Source organism: Peromyscus californicus, unplaced genomic scaffold (assembly GCF_007827085.1).
Source record: "Peromyscus californicus insignis strain IS unplaced genomic scaffold, ASM782708v3 Scaffold_7__1_contigs__length_154581171, whole genome shotgun sequence".
Taxonomy (NCBI): Eukaryota; Metazoa; Chordata; class Mammalia; order Rodentia; family Cricetidae; genus Peromyscus; species Peromyscus californicus.
The window spans coordinates 77517884-77542175 of record NW_026294595.1 but is presented as its reverse complement, the minus strand read 5'-3'; the positions used below and the strand labels follow the sequence as shown (position 1 = coordinate 77542175).

At 45.1% G+C, this 24292-nt stretch overlaps 1 protein-coding gene across 4 annotated transcripts in view; it reads right to left on the bottom strand.

Annotated features, from left to right (window-relative positions):
* Pamr1 (peptidase domain containing associated with muscle regeneration 1) overlaps window positions 1-24292 on the bottom strand; it is a 152786-nt gene that overhangs the window by 21311 nt on the left and 107183 nt on the right. For all 4 annotated transcript variants that reach the window (XM_052724105.1, XM_052724103.1, XM_052724107.1 and 1 more), the window contains 3 exons: window positions 13347-13461; window positions 11515-11732; window positions 7530-7637 (listed from right to left, as the gene is read on the bottom strand). In XM_052724105.1, the coding sequence (XP_052580065.1) occupies window positions 7530-7637; window positions 11515-11732; window positions 13347-13461 (441 nt within the window). The remainder of the gene's footprint in view (window positions 1-7529; window positions 7638-11514; window positions 11733-13346; window positions 13462-24292) is intronic.

The following is a 24292-nucleotide window of genomic DNA, read 5'->3' as shown; positions in this document are numbered from 1 at the left end:
CCACTATTTGGGGAGAACACTGTTTGTTAATCTCTGACTAGGAAAACACTCACCCCCATTACATACCCTACATGAAACAAGAGACAGAGCAGGGAAAAAAAGGGTTGAAGAGTAGTCGGGCATGATCCATGAATGCCATATACATGTGTAGAAATATCACATAAAAGTCCATTAATTATACATTAAGAGGGAGGAGTGGAGGGAGGGGAAATTGTGCTTGGGATGTATTGTAAGAGAGAAGAATCTATTTTCAATAAAAGTTTTAAAAAATCTTGTAGCTATGTAGGAAAGAAGAAAAGGAATTTGAAAATAAATTAAGATTATTTTATGAATGAGATTAGATTATTATAAAATGAAAAAAGAGCCAGGCGGTGGTGGTGCACGCCTTTAATCCCAGCACTCGAGAGGCAGAGGCAGGCAGATCTCTGTGAGATCGAGGCCAGCCTGGGCTACCAAGTGAGTTCCAGGAAAGGCGCAAAGCTACACAGAGAAACCCTGTCTCAAAAAAAAAAAAAAAAAAAAAAAAAGAAAGGTCAAAAATATAGTCACTTTTTTCTTTCATGTACCATATCTTAGTGAGATTCTATCCTAATGTATCTTTTACATCACTGTCAGTCATTATTATAAATAATATGGAATATTTTAGTGGTTTATTCACTGAAACCTTATAATAAATTTTAAATGGCATTTTATTTTAAAAGAGGCATTAATAATCATAATTTTAAAGTAATAGCTCCTAATACTCAACTCTGTCTTATATGAATCACTAAACTTCATCCCCACAAACACTGTGAGAACTACCTATTATTTTTCTGAAATTTCTAACAGGAAAGTGGAGGCCCAAACATGTTAAATCACTCATTCGAGGCTGACAGACTGGGAAATGCAGACTCACAGTCAACCCAAAGTCATCCAGCCTTGAATTCCAAGACCTTCACCCTGGCGTGCACCACCTCCGATTAGACAAAGATGTATCCATCTCCCATATGTTCAGGATAAAAGAAGCCTTTGGAACTGAGAAAAAAAAGGCAGTGAGTCTATCTTTTAAAATGCCTCACCTGCAGATCTCAGGAGAGTTTACATCAACCCCACTCCATTTCATTTACCCATCTACGATGGGACATGGCTGCCGCCCACTAGGTGTCTCCTACATTCTCTTTGCGTCATGTTTCCATGGACCCTCCCAAAGTTCCCAATGGCTCATTCGGATGAGAAACTTGGGCTGCCGCTTTGAAGCTCAAGAATAAAGTGTGCCTCTTATCCTGCTCTTTCTCCCTGGTCCTTGGGACAGACCAGTGGGAAACCTTCTGAGACTCCAAAAACCCCAGTAAGTCCAGATTCACTGTTTTCCTTTAATTGGTGAGGACTGATTTGTTTTGTTCCAAGGAGCGTCAGAGCCTGCAGTGTGAACACTGTGACTGAAGATTTAGCCCATTTCATCGGCCTTCATTAGGATGCAGAGGGAAAGCCCAGCTCTGTCAACTGGGCCAGAGGAACAAAGACAACATGGAAATTGGAGCAGGCGATGAATCTCTCACCCACTCTTTCAAAACAAGATTCGGACCATTTACTAGAAGACTTGCTTTGTCCTTGTGCTCCATACAATGAAACAGGAACCCTCAGAGGAAAGAAAGGGCCCCGTTTTCTCACATGGTGGCCCAGGGATCCTGGAGGTCGCTGAGGGTGTTGGCAGGAGACTAGCTGAGCCTGAAGGCTAAGGAGGGGCCATTTCCCCCTAGTTAGGTTTCTGAGAAGGTCACTCAAGAGTAGAGAGAAGGTTTCCACCTTGGGAAAGGATTCAGGGAAGGTTTCCACCTTGGGAAAGGATTCAGGGAAGGCGAGGCTGAGAGCTAACATCTGCGGGCTGTTCTGTCAGGGGCTTCAGCAATCCTCCTGATCACCGGAATGAAGTCAAACCACTTGAATCTAATCAGGAACTCTCTCTTCAGACCGATGGGTTCCTTTGAGTAGAAATCCATTTCCAGTTTGATGAGGATCGCCTCTAGTTTCTGAAGTACAGGTTCAGTTCTTATTTTGAAGAGCAGCAGTTATATTAAGGATCATCCTGCAGATTTGATGCAAAGGTGATAAAGACCCACCTAAGGGAAAATTAGTTCCTTACAGTCAAGGCAGTGAAATATCAGGCCGGGACAAGCCCTACTATTCCAAGCTACCCTAAGTATAATGGAATTGATCAGATGGACTGCTCAATCACCTGGCCAAGGGACCGCCCTTCTCTGGAAGGCAGGACCACTCCTAGAGGCAGGCTCACTTTAAATGGTGCTAAAGAGAAAGGCAAAACAATTACTCCTTTGATGAGTGTCAGTATTTTCCCTTCCCAGAATTCTTGCCCCAGCATACTCTGTTAAGGAGCGCAGTCTATCCACTTTTCCAAATCACTTAGAAAAGCCTAACTGTTTTTTTCTTCTATGCCTTTTCCAACCATACTTTCCCTGACACTCGGGACTTCATTCCCCCTCTAAAATCACCCCCCCAACATGTGTCTGTCTGCTGGCGCACGACTGCCCTCCACACTGCCTTAACTCAAATGGGATGGCTTTTTTCCCCTTCTCTCCTCCATTCTTCTCCTCTGTACAGCTGCTGAGATTTACAGCTCATCTGACCGGGGATTTTTTTTTCTTTTAAACTCTAGTAAAATTGTCCTCTTTGAATAAACATTGACTTTGGTGACTTTCCAACTTTTCCTGCATTTTTAATTCTTTAATCAGCAGAGAAAAGGAACCCATTCCTGCAACCCTAGATGGTATCAGATTGCTTAAAAGCAAATCTTCCCGTGCCCTTTCAGCAATGGCTCTCAAAAATATAATCATGTGTGCCCTCTGAATGAATAGTACAGCATCTGGGAATTCAGTTTCCATGTGAACAACAAAATAATGTAAGGATCTGATTGCTGCTCTCTTCATAATAACAAAATATTTAGAACAGTAACAAGTCCATCTTAAGGAATTAGATGAACGCATATTTTCACATTCACCATAGAATAGTCAACAATCATTTTGTCTGGGAAAAAGTCTATGCCGTGGACATTGACAATACATTGAAAATTTGTAAGCATGCTTTCATCTACTTTTGTTTAAAATAGAGTCTCCCCACCTTGTCACTGCTGACACTGAGGCTGGATAACAGCAGCAGAGCCTGTCCTGTGTCTTGAAGGATGCTCGGCAGCATCCCTCAGTCCACAGGATGCATCACCACCCAGTTTTCACCCAAATCATCTTCCAATATTTCCAAATGCCATGTATGTGTGGATATGGAAGGCAGAGCTGAGAATCACTGGTTTAAAGTATGATTTAGATAACTAACTTAGAAAAAATCTGAGAAACATAGACCTAGCATTCCTCAAAGTGGTTCCTCTGAGAACAAAAATGGGTCAAGAAAAATAATATTTCATTTTTATTTTATATACCTGATATTGCTCAATAAAAATAATCATGTGTGATATGCACGTATGTGTGTATGTACATTTGTGTGTGTTAATGCTGTGCATATGCACAATCCACGGTGCATATATGGAAGGCAGAGGACAACCTCCAGTGCTGGTTCTTGCCTTCCACCCCTGCCCACACACCGCATGCACCAGCTTTCCGAAATCTTCTGTCTCTGCCTTCCGTTTTCCCTTAGGAGCATGGAGATTACAGATGTGCACAGTAATACATCTGGCTCTATGTGAGTTCTGGAGGTTTGGCCTAAGGTCCTCACACTTGTGTGGCAAACATTTTACCCATGGAGTGACCTCTCAAACCCCTATTTGACTTTTTTAAAGGTACGTTTCTTCAGGAATTAAGTGGAAAAATCTATTCCTTTTCCACTCCCATTCGCAGGCATGAGAAATGAGAAGAAAATTTAATGCCAAGGACTGTTTGGAACAGAGTGGCAGATGAGCCTTACCTGGGGGGAAGGACTCAATGTTGAGCAGAGGTCGTCAGTCACCTGGACTCTCATCACACTACATGGTAAGATCTGCATCTGAGATATCATAAACTACGAGGAATGTGCGAATCTCCTAGCTCTGAATTTGCTGCGGACCAGATTTAAAGGCGCATCCATAAAGGACAGGACTCTCATTCATGCTGGCTTTGGTGCTCTTGAAGCTGCTTTTAAAACAAGTGCCAGGTCCAATTTGGGTATTTTGGAGTTTGGAGATTCTCCAAATGCTTGCCTACATTTCTTGCTAATTTTGAAAGAATTCCTTCTGGGGATATTGCTCTAGCCCATTGATATCCTCGGAAGAAAAACAAAAGTGCATGTGCGCGTGAGCACACACACACACACACACACACACACACACACACACACACACACACACACACCTGCTCAGTTTTACTCTCCTCATGGATAGACTGCCATGAACAATGGCTAAGATCTGTTCAGAAATAACCAGGTAAACTACATGACTGGATTTTTGTGATGTCTCACCAAGTGAGTGAGTTAGAATTCACCCTGAACTTCTTATCAGGAAAAGCAGAGCTAGATCTTACAAAAAAAAAAAATAAATAAAAATATAATTTCCTGGACTGCTGTCAGCAAATGACGGACGACATGCCCATGTCCAACTCTTCACCCATCTGCAAGTATGCAGTACCAGGGCTTACATTTTCTGAGCTGTATATTGAAAGCTGAACACGGAGAACTAATTCCCTTGACCATCTCCCTAGGGGGTCATGATGGTTGTTTGTTTGCTTGTTTTCATTTGTCTGTGGCTTTTTTTGGTTGTTGTTGTTTGCAGTGCTGAGGATACATGCTATGCAAACACACCATCACAAGGCCACATCCCAACCTTGCCTGGTATTTAAAATGATTTGAGACAGTTTATGAATCAAGCTACAATCCATGTGCCTTATGCTACACTCTTTCTTCATGATGCTTGTTTTTCTTTTGATAGAATAACTTTACAGAAAAATCCACTTTGGACTTGCACGCCACCCATACATAGTTTAGTCATAACGTCTGGAGCAATCTACTTTTCTCTCCTGATCTGAAACCGTTCTTGAAGGTGTCTGGCTTATGTGGTCATGTTTTACTTTCATCCAGTGTTACCTCTGTTTATCAGAACTGTGGCTAGTCATCCAGAAATGAAGCCTGCCTTCCCTTCATTTCCCTTCTGAATCTCAGAGCTTGCTGTTGCTCAGACTCTAGACAACACATACAAATCCTTGAAACAACATTGCTCTCATCTGCCTTACACATAACACAGAAGCCTCAAATCAGGGAGGGTCCATGAATCTCAGCATCATTTTCTAAGCCTCCTACACACTCCGGCCACTGTGCCGAACCAGATTTTAGCAGAGCACAGTGGCATCCTCAGAGACCCGCTGTTGAAATGCACAGTTCGTAAGGAATGCTAGGAAACATGTGCCTGAAAAACACATCAACTTCCCAGACGACTCTCAGACAGCAGAGGAGCACAGAACGTGTGTGTGCTAGTCCGGAATGACCGGAGAAGACACGATTGGTGCTCTGCCCTTGAAGTCATTCCTCCTGTTCCTATGCTCTCCTTTTCCTCCCCCACTGAATCCTGTGGCTGGTATGATTTCAGGAAACTGATCCTCGGTTCCTGGAACCACACTGAGCATGTGCTCAGGAAGCTAGGCATATGTTCTAGTGTCCTTTCTGTTGCCGAGATAAAACACTCTGACCAAAAATAACTTAGGGAGGAAAGGGTTTATCTCTCTTACACCTCCGGGTCACAGTGCACCATTGAGGAAAGTCAAGACAGGAACTCAAATCAGGAACCTGAAGGCAGGGAGGCTTGCTGTTCCACACAGCATTGCCTCCCAGCGGGGAACGCACTCCTAGCCCAGGAAGTGCGTCAGAAATTATGGAGGACGGCTACTGGCTGGCTCGTTTGCAGGCTCCTGCTTAGCTAGCCTTCTTCTGCAGCCCAGGAGCACAGGCCCAGGGAATGGTGCCACGCTGGGTCCTGCTATAATCAATTAACAAAAGTGCCAATCCCCGACAGGCAGCTCATAGGCCTGTCTGACCTGGGCAATCCCTCAACCGAGACGCCCTTCTCAGGTGACTCTCGGTGGTGTCAAGTTGACAGTTAAGCTAACTACGACAGCGTGCCTGAGTTCACATTTGCCTTCTCCCCCAGGGCAGCCTTGGCTAGTGACCAGCTGCTGTGTGGATAGAAGAACCCAGTACCCCTGCGTGCACTTCGCTAGCATTCGGTATTTCACTATCGCCAAGCAGTGGGCCCAGGATTTTTCTTGAAATTGCTTTTTGCTTGACTTCTTTCCATTTCTAGGTCAGTTCTCCCAAGCCCTAAGAGCACCTCTGGGGAGCTTGTCCTTACAGCCTTACTTCCACACACCCCATCTCCGGATCTATTTTGAGGAGCCCTGCTCAGGACATTCTCTTCCTCCACTTGTCTTCAAACCTTCATTCTTGCTCTGCACATCTCATTCTGCACACTTCATTGCCGAGCAATAGCTGGAGAAAGTGGCACAAATTTTAGGTCTCAAATGTCTGCTAGGACACGCATTATACATAGAATCTTGGTTACTAGACACCGTAATAAATGATTTCTGGTCATGATGGTGAAGTTCCTCTTTGCCAATGGCATGGTCCTCAGCACCACACAGCAGAGCTGGGAAGCTGTGGTGTCGTGGGACACATACTTCCCAAGGTCAAAGGATATGCCCTGTTATATGTATGCTTAAACTCAGTGGGTTCAAATTTCTCTCTCTGGCAAAAGCTCAAATCTAGTATCAGAAGAGAATCATGTCCTGCCTTTTCAAGGACATAATTTAGAAATTTCTGCTGCTTTGGTGTGGGTCATTTGTTTGAGTTTCTCCTGGTTTCCTTTTTTAAGGGCCCCAGGTTCCTCAAGGCTGCTATTGCTCTGCTTTTGACTGTCCATAAGAACCAAAGAGCAAGCGATTTAACAATAGAGTCAATCCATGACACAAGGAAGAAAGTCGTAGCTCAGTGGAAAGACTTGTGTTTAGCATGAATGAAACCCTGGGTTCAGTCCCTAGCACCCAAACCAAGAAAGAGGCATAGAAAGAGAGAGAAAGAAGGAAAAGAGAATGTGGCTTAGGGGACTGTGGAGATGACTCTGGGTAAAATGCTTGCTGTGAAGGCATGACGGTCTAAGACTAGAGTCCTAGCATCCATTTATTTAAAAGTCATTATGACAGTACACACCTGCAGTCTCAGCACCGTGAGAAGCAAACAGGAAGATGGCCTTGCTGTCTGGATAGGCTAGCCAGTCAATGAGTCCCAAGTCCAATGGAGAAAAATAAGGGGGAGAGCGATAGACGAAAACGCCCAACATCAAATTCTGGCCTCCACAGGCACACACACACACACACACACACACACACACACACACACACACACACTATGATGACACTAACGATGGCAACAACTATGACTCAGAGGCCCCTATGATTGCCATCTCAGACAGACCACTGGAGACACCAAGAAACCAGAGCACTGTAAGCCTCCAAGTCCCTATGGATGCCCCCACTAACATCTTAAAACGCACCAGGAGGCATACTCACGGTTTTCACAGCGCTGCCCAGTGTAGCCAGCCAGGCAGGCACACTTGTAAGACCCAGTTGCATCAAGGAGGCATGTGCCATCGTGGAAACAAGGGGATGAGGAACACGCTGAAAGAGAAAGGCATCTGTCAATGTCACTACCAACAGTGAATCCACCTCCCCAAGTATAGCAGGATCTTAAAAGTTCTTATTAATAAAACCAAATGGTGAACGCTGGGAGATCAGAGAAGCAGAAAAAGCCACAGCCACCTCACCTTGCCAATTCCTGATCCTGTTTCCTCAGACTGGAAGTCTCTGAGTCCTCATCCAGAATGAATCTCAGCTGAACTGCTGCTAAAAGCCGAAAAGCTTAACCAGCTCTAGTTCCTGGTCCTCACGCCTTATATACCTTTCTGCTTCCTGCCATCATTTCCTGGGATTAAAGGTGTGAGTCACCATGCTTGGCTGTATCCTTGAACACACAGAGATCCAGGTAGATCTCTACCTCTGGAATGCTAGGATTAAAGGCGTGTGCTGCCACTGCCTAACCTCTATGTTTAATATTGTGGCTGTTCTGTTCTCTGACCCCAGATAAGTTTATCAGCGTGCACAATATTTTGGGGAACACAATACCACCACTCTCAAACCTGTAATCTGAGCCAATGTGTTTGCCCCAACTTCTTACAATGTTATTGTTCATTTTACTGAATTCATGATGCTGTAATTTGAGAATGCAGAAAGCACAATGACATTAAGTGTCAAATGGTGCAGATGCTGCTTAACATGTCTGAAGCACCTAACAGTGTGTTCAAGGTACCCACATGTTGTGGAATATTATTTTAAGATGTGTTACCTTTGCTTATACTGTGGAACATTTGTTTAAATGATGCAAAGATGTATTGCATTCTTTTATGTTGCATGTGTTTAACTCTGTGAAGCTGTGTTACTGTGCCTGTCTAAAACATCTGATTGGTCTAATAAAGAGCTGAATGGCCAATAGCAAGGCAGGAGAAAGGATTGGTGAGACTGGCAGGCAGAGAGAATAAACAGAAGGAAAAAAAGAGAGAAGCAAGATCGAGGAGCAAAAGAACTCGGAGAGGAGGATGCTAAGGGCCAGCCACACAGTCACATAGCCAACCATGGAGTAAGAGTGAAAGTAAAATACACAGAAGTAAGAAAAGGAAAAAACCCAAAGGCAAAAGGTAGATGGGATAATTTAAGTTAAGGAACACTGACTAGAAATAAGCCAAGCTAAGGCCAGGCATTTATAAGGAAGAATAAGTCTCCGTGTGGATTTATTTGGGAGCCTGGTGGCGGGCTCCCAAAGAGCCAAAGAGTAAAGAGTAAAAATAACCAACAACACCCACATACAGAAGGCAAACACACAGGGGCATTGCACCAATGAAAGCAGCATCATGCAGTATCTCTCCCACAGGGACTCGGCAGGTTCCTCCTCGAGGTCATACAATCAGCGAGCAAATGCTGGGGAAAAGGAGACTATTCCGTAGTGCAACTGCCTGTAAATTGCACAGGCAGCTCCCGAGATCCGGCCTTCAGGAGTCATCACCGTGCTGAGATATGCTTCCTGAGTGGCACAGTTCCTGTAAGGAACCCCTCACCCAGGTTCCTGCAAGAACCCCTAATAAACCACTGCTTCATTAAACCAGGATTAGATGGGGTGCTTTTTAGACTCCCCAAGAAGTGCCACTCAACAGGTAATAGGTCAGATCTCTTTGCTGCAGAACTTCTCAGTTCAGTGGCCTAATATACTCGTGAAGTTCCAAGAAAACACATAGTATTCAGTCTTTTCAAATCTTACTGAAACTCAGAACCTGTGGCTTCCTGAGCATCTAAGGGGCTTTTTTTTTTTTTCCTGCAAAGGCCAATGGAAAACATTAGTGTATGTGTTAGCCCTCATTCCTAAATCCGTGTATGCTTATGTAGAACTCTATCCCTGGGCTCAGTTCAGTGAAATAGTAGTGAGGAGAGACAGAGGCACACAGGACTTCCTATTTACCGGATCTAGGCTATGTAAAGGAGAATACACAATGACTACAGCCTGAAGCACAATGTAGGTCATTTACGGTGGACAAAAGAAGTGCTACAGGGTAAAGTCATAACTCAATGGAGAAAGAGAAAGGTAGCAGAGAAGAGAGGATGTGGGAAAGGCCTGCAGGACAGATTTCAAAGTACAAGTTTGGGACAAGTGACCTTAGCCAGAGGGAATAACTCACAGGCAAGCTGACAGCTGGGAGGGAGTGTTTGAGGGACGAGAAGTGGTGCCGCCTGCTGCTCACCAGCGCTCCTCAGAGGAGGAAGATGCTTCTTTAGTCACAGGGCCACAAGCTAATGGCCTGCCACTGGCCACCCTGGCCACCTTGCCAGCCAGCTCCGGCTGCAGGTTCAAAACATCCACCGATGCTTCTCACTGCATCTCCTCAGTCTCCTCTGCAGAGTGCCGTTGCGGAAGGAGGGGCTAGCCACAGACTGACCACACTCCACTCCAGCAACACTGCATCTTTCCCTGCACAGCACCGTACATAGGGCGCAGCATGAGAAGGAGCCAGACCCTTGGACAATAAGGAACAACTACAGAGAGGTGCTGTGAGTTCCATCTTCAAAGAGGGGAAGACTCGGTAGTCAGGATGCTGGTCTCGAACAAAGGGCGTGGCTGAAGAAGCCTGATTCGGGGACCTCTTATCTCCTCCTTCCCTGAGACTCACCTTAGCCCTCCCCCCCACGGCCTTCTGATAACCAGATCGCCACTGCATGCTTGTTCTTTCTTCATTACTTACACAGTGGCTTTCGAAACTGACCTTCAAGCAGAAGCTTGTTGTGTAAAGCATGAGAAATCCAGACTCACAATAAAGAGAGCTGAAGTGACTCCTTAGAATTCAATGTTTTGTCCAGATGGTCAAGCCTACCTCCAGATATGACCAGATAGGGCAGGATTGAAGTTGACCTTGGAGTAATCAAGTAAATGGCATTTAAGTTTAAGAGTTTAAAAAATATATTTCTGGGCCTGCAAAGATGACTTGGAGGTTAAGAGCACTGGCTGCTCTTCTAGAGAACCCAGGTTCAAGTTCCAGACCCCACATGACAGTTCACAGCTGTCTGTAACTCCAGTCCCAGGTGATCTGATGGCCTCGGTGGGCACCAGGCATGCACACTGTACACAGACTTACATGCAGACCAAACACACATACACATAAAATAAATATTTTTTAATTCTAACTTTTCGACAGTTCCATACATGCATATTGTGCATTTTGATCACTTTTACATCTGCTCTCAGCCTTTCACGCCCCTTCCTCCTCCTGCTAAGCCCCTTCCTGCTTTCCTGTCTTTCTTGGTTTTGTTTGTTTATTTTTGTGACCCACTGAGTTTAACTGGGGTCACTTGCCTGAACACAAGTGGGAGTTTTTAGTGGAGCATGGGCTTGTACTTAAGACTTGTAATGCCTGTTTGCAGACTCCTGGCTGAGGCGGTCATGACTGCTTAGACTGTGGAAGCTTCTTTTTCCAGAGTGTCTTTAAGGATCAGCCCATCCTTTCTTCCTTTTATTATTTCTTAGAAAATTGAGGCCCAGAAAGGCAGAAGAATTTTCCCAAAGTCACATAACTTGGTCACAAAGCCAGCACTCATAAAGTCAGCACTCTTAGCCATGAGTGGCCTCTTCACATGATTGCTGGAGTCAAAAGCTTTAATACAAACCCTAGGCTCCACCCTCATACCTGTGTGACCCTCAATATACAACACAGCCCACGTGGGAACCAGCCACCTCCTCTGGATGAGGAAGGCATAATTCCTTGTTCCAGTTTTGGATGAGCTTTGCTGAAGGGAGAAAAGGAAAGTCCTCATCTTTCCTCTTATTTTTTTCCTCATTACGTAGGCTGCTTCTGAGATCTGGGCATCCTAACTTTGAATAAAGATGAACAAGGAGACCTAGAAAGGTGCTTTTACGGAGCAAATCCTCCACTGCAACATTTGTCACTGTGCCTTTTACCTGTGATCTCCTCAAAGACAGCATGGAATCCATCGAAGTTCTTGGAGCCATCGGAGCGGAAAAGGACATGGAGGGAAGAACCCGTGCTCCTGATGGGAGCTGGCCGCTCGTTGCCACAGAAACGCTTGATGATGGGGCTGTCACTGTTATCCCCATCTCGAACCTCAACGTAGTCATACTGGCACATGTAGTCAAACTCCAGGCTCAGCATGCCAAACCTGCATGGGGGAAGAGTGACAGAAGGAGCAGGTGGGCCCAGATCTGTCCTGAGACCCTGGGGGTGAACTCAAGATCAGATGACTTCATGGAGATAAACTTTAATATAGAAAACAGAAAATAAAGAATGGGACTCGGGACAAGTGCAGAATAAACCATATAAGAGTAGGGGGGAAAAGATGGAGGGAAAAAGGCTGCTGTCAGGTTACTAAGACATCTCCAAAAGCCTGATATTTGAGCCAAGATTTAAGTAATGCAGTGGAGTCAGACTTGGGAAGGTCATAGGTAAGAGCGGTCTAGGGAGGAGAATGTATAAGTGCAGAAGTCCTAGTGACTGTAATGAGTGTGGCATGTATGAGGACCTGAAAGAAAGTCAAAGTTACTGCAAGGCTGTGAATAAAGGGAGGGTCAGTGAGAGCTAGGCTGTGAGTGAAGGAGGACATGAGAGCTAAGGCCAACAAGGAGAGCCAGAGTTTCATCCTGCATTCTGGGGAGTTCTGATTTCATTAGAAGTCCAGTGGGCAGCCATTGGCAGGCTTCAACAATGGGCTGATGGTTGGATTTCCACTGCACAAAGATCAGTCTAAAGGGAGGAAATGGTAGCATTGGTCAAAGCGGAAGCAGAGAGACGCGACCAGATCCAGGACCTCTCTCGGGGAGGATGGGTGATCCTTGCACTAAACTTGTGACAGGGGGTAAAAAGGGATGTGGACAGCTTTGAGATTATTTTACAGGCGGGGAGACAGATTTGCATAACAGCATGGATGTGGTTAGTGCTGCAAAAGGAGCACTGGGGATGACCACTGAGCTTTGGGGAACACATTCTACATGTGCCTCCAAATGTTCCCACCATTTTAGCTGTCCCTGGCCAGGAAGCCCGTTTAAATAAGTGGAATGAAATCCCGTGTTTCTGTGCTTCTCTGGGACTCTTGAATAGCTGACATCTTTCTTCCATTTTATTTTAGGAGAGGTTTATTTTTGTGCCCTGAGTCTTGGAGACACTCTCAGAGACTCAGAAAAAAACCATTTGTCTTGGTCCCTGAACTGCTGAAATATTAACTTGTAATATTTAACACCACAGATGCAGCCCAGAGTCCATTAAGCAGGAAGACGATGGCCCTTCACTGGCTCCTTGGATCAGAAAATCCAACCATCGAGTCTCGTTCCCAAGCTCAGGTCCTCAGGTTGTGGGGGCACCAGATATCAAGTCTGGTTTGGCACAGCAGGATTTAGGAAGGGGTCTAGTTTGCTTCTCCCTGTCAGTTTTGGCGACATGTTACCCCTTTTGAAGGGCAGGAAGCCATTTAAGGAACTAGATGGCACATGGCAACATTGGCATGAATTGGTTCACTCAGAAAATACTTACTGAAAGCTTGTAACCCAGAGAACCAGGGGTTTTAATCACCTCCCCCTCACCGCTAGTTAGAGAAGAACAATAGCCCCGGAAATCCTGTGAGTGATGGAATCATTCCATCCTGCTGGAAAGGAAGAGGAGCCGCGCTTCAAGGAGGTGAGACTATGCTGGAGGGAAGAACAGTGTCAATGTTTCATCCCTGGTCACCCAGACACAGGACCCTCCATCCCATCTCTGTTTCCTTGTAGGCTCTTACTCCTACCTCAGCTGGATGATAAACCCAGGTCTGGCGTGAATGGTCCACTCACAGTGCGCATTTAAGGGGTAGCTCTCCAGAAGAATCTGACCCTTTGAGGCTCGAAAAACCTGGCCACACCCTGAGAAGAGAAGAAAAGATGGAGACACGGACAACAGGGTCAAGAGAAGAGATACGGGAGAAATTCTGACAGGGCCTTTTGCTTGAGTCACATCCCCAAGAACCAAATGAAAGCGGAAAAGGAAGAAGGGTGTAAATAATTCTTAATCTAGGGAATTTGCATAACTTAGTTCCTTTATTCTGCCCAGTCATGTGGGACAGAGTGGGGCCATCTCAGTTTTCCAGTCTTGTTCCCGAGAGACCAGTGCCTGATGTAAAGTCCACGACATACGTCATCTGCCTCTCTGTGACTTCATTCCCTCTCCTGCTGCCTCCTGCAGAAGGCTGGGACTCTCCAGCATCACTTCTTCTCCCTCCTTCCCACCCGCTTAGACAATGGATGTGTTCATCTGTTCTGTGACCAGTTGTGAGATTTGTTCTGTGACAAACTGATAAATGCTTCCTTAACCCATGACACTAGAAAAGACGAATGATCTTCCATGAGGTGAGCTAGATTAATGGTTATCGCTTTTTCTCTTACCCCCATGTCCTCCTGTTCAAGCTTTTATTAGGTCTGTCCACTAATAATGCAAACCATGGATAAAAGACAATTTCTTCGCTGAAGAGCCAGAAGCATTCCAATCCCTGCTTCACTGGTCCCATAAACTGTGTCCAAAGACACCCCTAACAGAGAAGTTCTTTGAATTGTATGTTTATCCATGGCAATGTACACCCTATTTTTGTAAAAGGGTTTGTAGTAAACATTTTCAGGTGATTTATTTGGAAAAAAAATTCACTTGAGTAATGTAAATAAATGGTTTTCTTTGCCTGACCTTGGCGAATTGTGACCCAAAGAGCCAAACGGAGTCTATTCTCTGTTGCTGTAAATGAAGGTTCACTGGGCTGAGTGTGGCAATGCACACCTATAATCCCAACACCCAAGGAGGCTGAGGCAGGAAGATTGTAAGTTTAAGGATAGCCCAGGTTACAGAGCAAGACATTATTAAATAACAATAACAACCAAGTTTTCTTGCTCACAGCAGTGCCCATCCACTGGGATACTGTCTTTGGCTCTTCAGCCCAATAGTAGCAGAGTTGAGAAGTCACAGAGACAGTTGGATCTCAGCAAATGAAAATATTTACCGCCAGGCGGTGGTGGCGCACGCCTTTAATCCCAGCACTCAGGAGGCAGAGGCAGGCGGATCTTTGTGAGTTCAAGGCCAGCCTGGTCTACAAAGCGAGATCCAGGAAAGGCGCAAAGCTACACAGAGAAACCCTGTCTCGAAAAACCAAAAAAAGAAAAGAAAAGAAAAGAAAATATTTACCATCTAGACCATCCTAAGGGAAACTGATCTACTCTGGTTCTATACAGAAATTGAGGTATCATAAACTCTAGATATACAGTAGTTCTATTCCAGAGCCAGTCCTCAGAAAAGCTAATCTCAACGCTAATAAGAAAAATGGTAGTATCAGTGGGTGTTCATCCATGGCAAAATGACAGTAGAAGCATGGGTATGGTCTTAGGAAAAGGGCATGAGACCCAAGGCTTTTGTGACTGCCTAAGATGTCTAGTCTGTCTCTTCACTGAGATGTGTGGCTGCTGCTCTGCTCCACCATGAAAATGTCATTTGCTGCTGTCCACTGTGAACCCCTGCGATAGTCCAGCCTCCTCCAAGCTGTCCTGCATATGTCCTTAACACCCAGCATTCTATTCTCCACAGGGACCCCAGACCTGTCCTTATTTATCTTAAATGAATAAATAAATCAGATAGTATCACTCTCAATTTAAGCTCGCCGAAGTTCACCCTATGGGAGCACCTTCCCATGTGTTAGATAGTTATTTCCTCTGCATTGAAACATTCCTTCCAGAAAGAAGAGGAGGCTGGTAAGACTAATGAAGTAAAGAAGCTTGTAAGATGCAAGAAGTTAATGAAACCTATAAGGCTGAGGATGTTCCAGAAACTTACAAGGTTCACGAGGCCCCTCCCCAATGATTTAAAAGTAGTAACAATTGCTGGGGAGAGGAGACGCTGGTGGGCTAAGCAGTCTGTAATGTGTGCAGTGCATGGTCGCCTAAAGGAAATTTGTTTGTTTGTTTATTGTGATGTAGCTGTCTTTGAGCCTTCCATGCTCCTATCAGTAACTCCACACATGAACTCCTCCTGTAAATAACCCAGGTAAACTCAGTGATTCACCATGCTAGACATCAGTGTCCTATCTAGAGTGGACAGACATTCCTTCACATCTCCCCAGGGAAAGTCACACAACACAGTAACATTCACAGCCTTGCCTTGTTGACCATGTGACATCGCCTCTTAATCCCCTTCTGCCTGCGCAGTCTGCTCCAGCCACAGCAGCCTTCCTAACACTAGGCCTTCAACTTGCTCCTCCTTCAACCTAGGAAGTTCATCCTCTTCCTTTCTCAGATAACTAACCTCAGGGGCCACTTATTCAAAGACCCTTCCTCAAGCATCTGTGGAAATGTCCGCCCCCACTCTACAGTCTAACTTTATCATGTTTTGTCTTCTTTATAATACCACACACACACACACACACACACACACACACACACACACACACACAGTTGAAATCATTTGACTTTACTTCCTTACCTACTTTGGTAGAGCTGGGACTTTAGCTAGCTTGTACAGTTAGACTAATACTAACTGTATGGAATGTATGTCAAATGAAGGAAGGAGCGAAAGAAGGATAACACTCATCATAAATCTGGGGGAAAGAACATTCATCTTCCCACTGCCTGGATGCTGAACACTGAGAATAAGAACATGATGCTCCCAAGCTCAGACGACCAACAGAAGACCCTGCAAGTCTCTGAGCGTCATTACGTTAGGACAGAAATTTCAAAGTCTAACTGTCCTCTGAGGCTCAGCTTCAAGCTCACTTGCTGTGCAGCTTTACACAGGTTACTTCACATCTCGAAACCTCAGTCAACCTCAGTCAGATGTGAGTAAAGCAGCACTTAGGTCCTATGGTTTGTGAGGCTTCAGACAGATTGTGTGTGGAAGTGGTAACACAAAAATCAGTGAAAATCAGCTGTTGCTACTTGGGGGCCGAGCAGGGATCTGAATGTGTGGATCTGCCGAATTCAGGTAGTGGGTCTTGGATGATCCATTGTACTGCCTCAGGGACGTTCTGATCTAACCCTCTCCCTCTGCATTAGGAAGCAGCAAGAGCTTTCCTCCTCTTTGAGCACGCAGCCGTTTGTGAAGTGTCCCCCCCACCGGAAGCACACAATCTTTCTTCCCGCACACCTCACTCTTTTTCTCGCCCACATCTGCCCATCTGCTGCAAGGCTAAGGAAGTGCTACGTGCTACACTGGGTGTGAGAGACAGAAAAAGAAGCCTTCCTGCACAGCCTCAGCCCTCCAGAGCCTGGCAGCTTCCCAGCCTGCAAGGTGTTAAATCCCAGCTCCCCCTACAAAACTCCTGCTGGGAGCCCCAAGTTAGAAGCAGCTTGAAGGCTGCCAGCCTACTTCCGGTTTCTTCCTCCCAGTGGAAGCTGAAATCAGACAGCCTGTCTGTGGGCCCCTCCTCATTCCGGTCTCCTTGGCGAAGCTAGGGCAGCTCCAGGGTTTCATGCAGCCTCTGGAGGGCTTGGAGCCCCCAGCCCCACCCAGGGAAGGCTGGACCATTTATGCCTGCCTGCCTTAGAGCTGTCCTCCAGAGGTAGCCAGAACTGTAAAGCATATGCAGGGGCTGAGCTCTTCCTGGTGTGGTTCCCTCTCACTCTGAAGGGGAGGGAATCTTTGGCTCCAAGAGGAGGAACAACTTCCAGCCAAACAAAGACAAAGAGGCCACTTTCTGGAAATGTGCTTGGAGAGGGGGCACTGAGCAGAAAGGAAGAGAAGAGACCCCACTCCCTCCCACATTAGGGGCTCCTTCAGCTCACCTTCCCTCTTCTACCACTCCTCTGGAGTTGGATGATCTGGGTGCAGAGACAAACTAAGACACCTCTCTGTCCAGGACAGAACAGTGAATCCAGCCAGAGTCCCTGCCAAGGAAGTGCCACAGGCCAACCAGGCAGGTGGTCCTCAGTTAGAAGGCCAGAGCAGGCTCAGGGCCCAGGAGACATGAGTGGGTTCCCTAATGATGTCTTACGCACATAAGCACGTGTGTGTGTGTGTGTGTGTGTGTGTGTGTGTGTGTGTGTGTGTGTCCAGACCATCCCCAAGGCTTCCAAACGCTGGATTCATCCCTCTTCTTGCCCACAGTTACAGCTCAACATGGATGGGATAGGTGGACAGACCTGCTTCTGTTTTACAGAATCGAAAAGATGTCTTCCGTAATTTCCAAACTAGTAAGAGAACAGGAAGGTTCCCCACAGAAAGGAACACGTCCAACATTCACAAAAGTCTCATCTTCTCCAGCACTAGGTGTGGGGAGTGAGGGGCAAGAGAGACACAACACACTTCTGAGAAGCAGCTTCTTTTGTTTTTCTTTACTCTTCCCTAATAGGGACTTGGAGAAAAGGTCCAGACAGTGAGACATTGGTGCCTTCTCTTCTCTTTCAAAGATAAGGCAAGAAGTGGGACTCAGTCCATGAAAACAGCTTGGGTTTGAACCCTAGAAGAGTTCCCTACTGTCTGAGCCAGTGCTTCTCATTTGGAGGTGAGAATGATAATAGTACCTGTCATCGTGGCTTTTCTTATTTCCTTGTTTGATTGAATGTGATTTTTTTTTTTTTTTTTGGAGACAGGGTCTCACATCATCCATGCTAGTGTTGAATTCGTTAGCTGAGGTCGAGGCTGACCTTGAACTTTTGATCCTTCTCTTTCCACCTGCCAAGACTGCATATGTTACACCTTCAGTTAAAAATGACTGTTTAGCATCAAAAATATGTTCCACAGGTAGATCTCAATGCCTATTTTATGTGTTGCTGGGGATCAAACCTAGGTCCACTTGTCCTGGGCTGGTACTCTACCAGCCCAGCTCTAACTCTAGCCCTGGTTTTCAACCCAGTAACTGATTCCTAAAAACACTCTGTGAATAGCAATCACTTAATTCTTTCTATTAAGTCCTGTCTGGATCAGAGACACTATCTTAGCATAAGATTTCCAGAGAGAGCTCAGGTTCCGCTTTGTACTCTAGATCTCATGAGAGTCACATGGTGATGATGGTTAAAACCCAGCAGACACACAGCTGGCAGAGCTGAGGCCCTCATGGCAGCATGTTAGCCTGCCAGCGCACTAGGCCAGGGTCAGAAAGGAAGCCGAAACCTTGTGTGTGACTCCAGTCATCTTACCATCGCCATGCAGGGCCTCAGACAGACCCTCGGAACGCCGACCTCAGCTGCCCCAGTCCTGCGGGGTGGTTCAGGGGAGAAGATGGGGGACAGGCTCTGGTGCCAAGCTTCCGGATTCCTATCTTGGCCCAGGTGCTCCCAGCTATGGGACAACACCCCCTCTCCTCCATCCCTTCCCTGACCGGGGTGCATTAGTGTCCTTTCTCTATCAAACAGCTCTGATGAGGCCGCAGGAAAGGCTAAATGAGGCTGGGCAGGAAGGTATTAGAACAATGCCCAGTTCACAGTAAGTGCCAAGCAAAGGTTTTGCTTTGATAGGGACTCTTGTCCTCATCAGGAACTCTAGGGGTCCTGGAGTGACTTTCCAAGCTGTGATTTGGCCTAAAACTCCACTCAGCCTGGCCCTTTATGAAGACTGCTGATTGAATTTTCTTTTGTACTTAATAGTATAGTTGTGCGAGAGCAGGGCCATTGTCTTGTTCACCTCTTTGTGGGTATCAAGCTGGTGCCCAATGAATTGTTAATCAAATGGGTGACCATACCCAACAGTTCAACAGCTCCCTGCCCAATCAAAGCATTTCAAAGCCCCTTCTCCCTAGACTGCATATGTTACACCTTCGGTTAAAAATGACTGTTTAGCATCAAAAATATGTAGCATTATGAGGCAGGAGGTATTTTCTAGATCTATTCACAAAAATGCACATTAAGTTACCTTGCCAATCCGGCCTGAAGGACAGGACCAGGAGGAGGGTAGAAAAGGAAACTCCACTAATTGTATTCAGTCCCATCACTCTCCTTTGCTCCCCTCTCAACACCTCCCCCCACCCACTTCTTCTTGCATGTGTAAAAATATCACAGTACAAACCAGTGTTTTATACAATTAAAATGCACTAATTAAAAGATGACCTTGGGAACTTGGTGTGTCTTGTCTCTGGGTGTCGTTTGTCTGCCTTTTGTTGGTCTACCTCTGATTCTCTGCTTCTACCTCCTCCTTGGATCCCTTCAGCTGATGCTTTTGTTGTTCTATATTTCAAGTACTGTATTGATAATTCTTGGATGCTCACTTTGTTCTTGTATTTTTCTAAATCTCACCTGACATTTCTCATATATTAGTCCATAAGAGACATATTTTCCTATAGATCCTTTAATATGATTATTTTAAAGTTATTCAAAGTTCTAATCTGAAAGTTCCACTATTTGATCATCTAGAAACTTTTTTATTTTGCTAATCATTGTCTTTGCTGCAGTTCTTCCTTTCTTTCTTATTTCACAACAGGAAGCAGCACGTCACTTCTTTTGACGCGGAATGCGCTCTCCTCTGTCAGGCATGTGGGATAAAGATTGGTCAGTTTGACTCAGTCAGATCAGGAGTTAGTAACTGGGACATGCTAACCAGAATTGGGACATTCTACGGCTAGAGCCCCACCAGAAGCGATTTGAAACCCAAGCACCAGGAGCCCTATACAATCTTTGATTCTTCCAGTCCTTCTCCTTCCAACTTCCACCACTTTCCAGAATGCAAGACGAAGACCCTGTGGGATTCTGAGGCTATGAGGCCCTGAGACCAGGTTTATGACTCTGTAATGACACCCCCTGTAGAGATCAGCTGTCTAGCCTTACCCAGGTCAATTCACAAAACTTCCTTTCAGAAAATACTAGGAGGAGATTGTCTTCTATTTCAGCTTCTGCTCCAACAGGCTGGCTCACAGGATCACCAAAGGCCCGGCTTCTGTTCTTCCTCTGACAGGCACAGTCTTGACAAGTCTAAACCTTGTCTTCTGCCTGCTTCAACAGCCAACCCCAGGGACAGAGCATCCTAGGTCCTTGTTCACCTGGGAAAGAAATCCTGCCTCTGGAGGGCGAAGTCTTTCAGGTTCTATGGTCAGATAGCTGCTGCAATCCTGATTGCATTCTTGCTAACCTAGTTATTTTGTACTGTTTGAGAAGAAGGGGTCTTCGAGCATTCTCCTCCTCCCCAGACACTGAGTTCCAGCTGGTGAGGCATCGACAGCTGTCTGTAGCAGTCCAAACGTTAACGACCTGGTGTCAAGAAACTTATCAGACAGGAAACATGAAGTTCTATTTACCAAGGAACACTTACACTGGCATGACTACTTCCTCTTTTTTTCCTATCAGGAAATTTTTTTTTCAATATACCTCTTTTATATTAATTTCTTCCCATGTCAAACACACATATGTACACACAGACACACATGTGTGTGCTCACAAACAAATAAGCAATAAATAAATCTAAGTTCATGGCTCTGGGTTAGTGATAAGAATAGCATTCTTCTGATTTTATTTCTATTACTATATCAAAAAGCAACTTAAGGGAGAATTGTTTATTTGGCTTACAGTCCCAGGTTACAGTCCACCGTATCAGGAAAGTCACAGTGGTGGGGGCTGGAGCAGCTATTCATGTCCACAGACAAAAGCAGAGGAAAGTGGTGCATGCATGCACACTTGCTTGCTTGCTAGCTTCCTCCTCTGTATACTGTTCAGGACCCACTGCCTGGGGAATGGTGCCACCCACGGTGGGCTGGGTTTTCCTGCACAATTTAACAATTCCCTGCAGATGTGCCTATCGGCCAACCTAGATAATTTCTCGTTAAGGCTTTGCTCCTGAGTGATTCTAGGTTGTGTCCAGTTGATAGTAGAAACTAACCGGCACACACATTAACTGTTTATTGAGTAGTTATTATTTCTCAGACTAAGGAACTTATAGGCAGCACTTGATTTAACTCTCACAAGAATAAATAAATAAACATATTCTCTAGGGACCAAGGGCCACTGTTGTCTCTACTCATAAAAAAGAACCTGTGATTTGCACATTTGTCAGCTCCAGGTTCTGGCTGCTAACCACTACATGATACCCTCCCTCCTCACCGTAGACCCAACCGTGCATTGCTCTTTCCCTAGAAAAGTCAGGACATGCTGGGCGGCGGTGACACACACCTTTAATCCCAGCACTCGGAAGGCAGAGGCAGGAGGATCTCTGTGAGTTCGAGGCCAGCCTGGGCTACAGAGTGAGTTCCAGGACAGGACAGGCTCCAAAGCTATACAGAGAAACCCCATTTCAAAAAAAAAAAAAAAAAGGAAGAAAAAAGTCAGGACTCAGAAAGCTGTGGCAAGATGATCCAGTTTCAGTGAGTGATCTCTGCTCCTCATCTCTGTCTCCAATCCCCACCCCACCCTTCCTTCTTCCTCTAATCTTTCCCCTCTCAAATTTTCTTTTAATCACTTCTGGATATATCCTTCACAAATCATCTCACATTTCCTAGCCCTCAAACATTTGGGGGGCATGGCTCACAGCCAGTTCCTCTTCTCCTCTGCCTCTGCCCAAAACACAAGTAAGAAGATAAACGTATTAGGGGGCCATAATCTCTCCCCATAAATCCTCTCATCTGGGTTGCTTTCCTAACCTTCTTAGATCCCCAATATCCTTCAGCAGTTACATTGTTGGGATCGCTGTGACATTGGCCATCAGGGTAACATCCGCAAGGCCCCAGGTCCTCTTGCTGCCCATATGTGTGGGTGAGCAAGGACCATCCTGAGGGTCAAGTTGAATAAATTCTGTTCTAAGATGAACCTGGATACCCAGCTTTCAACCTGTATAAAAGCAACTCCAAATGGATCTAAGGTCTTAATATAAGACTTGAAACTAGGAATCTGTTAAGGGAAGTAGGAAAATGATTCAAGATAAGGAATAAGCAAAAGACTTTCTGAATAAAGCTAAGTCACTCGGGAAATAATGACAGCAATCGACAAACAGGACCTTGTGAAATTAAAGTTTCTGCACAGCAAAAAAAATAGTTAATCAAGTGAGGGGAAAGTCTACAAAAATGGTAGGAAAATCTTCACCAGCTATATGTCTGAGATAGGATTAATATCTAGAACATGCAAAGAACTCAAAAAACTAAACAGTAAGAAATCAAACAACCCAAAAAATAAATGGACTAATGGACAGACAGTTTGGAGAAGATAAATCACAAATAGCCAATAAACACATGAAAAAAATGTTCAAGCTTAATGGCCGTCAGAGAAACAGAAATTAAAACTACATTAAGATTCCATCACACCCCAGTTAGAAAGGCAGTCACTAAGAAATGAATCACAACAAATATTGGCAAGGATGTGGACAAAAGGGAACCCTTATAGATTGCTAGAAGGGAAATAAGTCCAGTTACTATGAGGTTTTCTCAAAAAAACAAAAAAAAAAATAAACTAAAGCTAGAATGGTATGACCCCGCTCTATCACTCCTGGGTACTCACCTGAAGGACTCCAAGTCAACACAACATAACAGAGACACATGTACATCGACATTTATTGCAGCATTATTCACAGTGTCTAAATTATGGAACCAACCTAAGTGTCCAACAACATGGCAATGGATAAAGAAACATGTCCTACGTACACATGGAATTTCTCAGCCGTAAAAGGAGAACAAAGTTGTCATTTGTAAGAAAATGGATACAACTGGAGATGATCATATTAAGCAAATTAAGCCAGTCTTGGAAAGACAAATATCATATGCTTTCTCTAAAATGTGGTCCCTACATTTTATATAAATATATAAAAATTATGTGTGTATACATGACATGGAAGTAGATTCTAAAGAGGACTAATAGGAGGTGGGGGTTAAGAATGAGGGGTGGGAAGATGGGCAGTGGTGGCACACGCCTTTAAACTAATCTCAGCACTCGGGAGGCAAAGGCAGGTGGATCTCTGTGAGTTCGAGGCCAACCTGGGCTACAGAGGGAGTTCCAGGACAGGCACAAAGCTGCACAGAGAAACCCTGTCTCAAAAAAACTAAAAAAAAAAAAAAAAGAATGAGGGGTGGGACTATGGAGAGAATATGTTCAATGTCCAATACATACTGTGTAAAATTGTCCTTAGGCAACATAGTACCATGTATAATGAATATATGCAATGAAAATTAAATTTAAAAAAAAAGAACAAAACATCCCATCTCCCTGCGCGTGCGCGCGCACGCGCGCGCACACATACACACACACACACACACACACACACAAATCCTATTCCAGAAGCCATCCCTGGAGGGCAGCAGGTGGTTCCACATAAGAAGCCAACTTTCCGGTCTAAGGCGCTCTGAAGACAGCCTTGCTCTTAACTTCAGATGCTGGCACCTCAACTGGCAGCACTTGGTGACAACCCTGAGTACCACTGCCCACTGAAAGGAATCCAGAGTCACAGAAAATGACCAGTTTTGGGCCCCAGAAGAGAAATACACACAAACTTAAAATGCTTATGAGGACTGAAAAGGGGAAGGGTTGCTCAAAAACCAACATGTGGAGATGGTTTAAAGGCTCTCCACTGGGCCAATCTGAGGCTCGGAAAGGAGAATTAGTGAGACATCATGAAATACAGCTGTCACTCCAGCACGTGGAAGGGTGGAGCGGGAGGACAGAGACTTCCAGGCCATCCTGTGCTACATCCTGAGACCCTGTCTCAGAAGAAAACAAAGGAAGGAAAGATTATGCTAACATTATAAGACACAAAAATGTTGAAGATTATAGTACAGAAAAAGAGAAATAATGTCACATATTGGAAAACTATAATTGGTGAGTC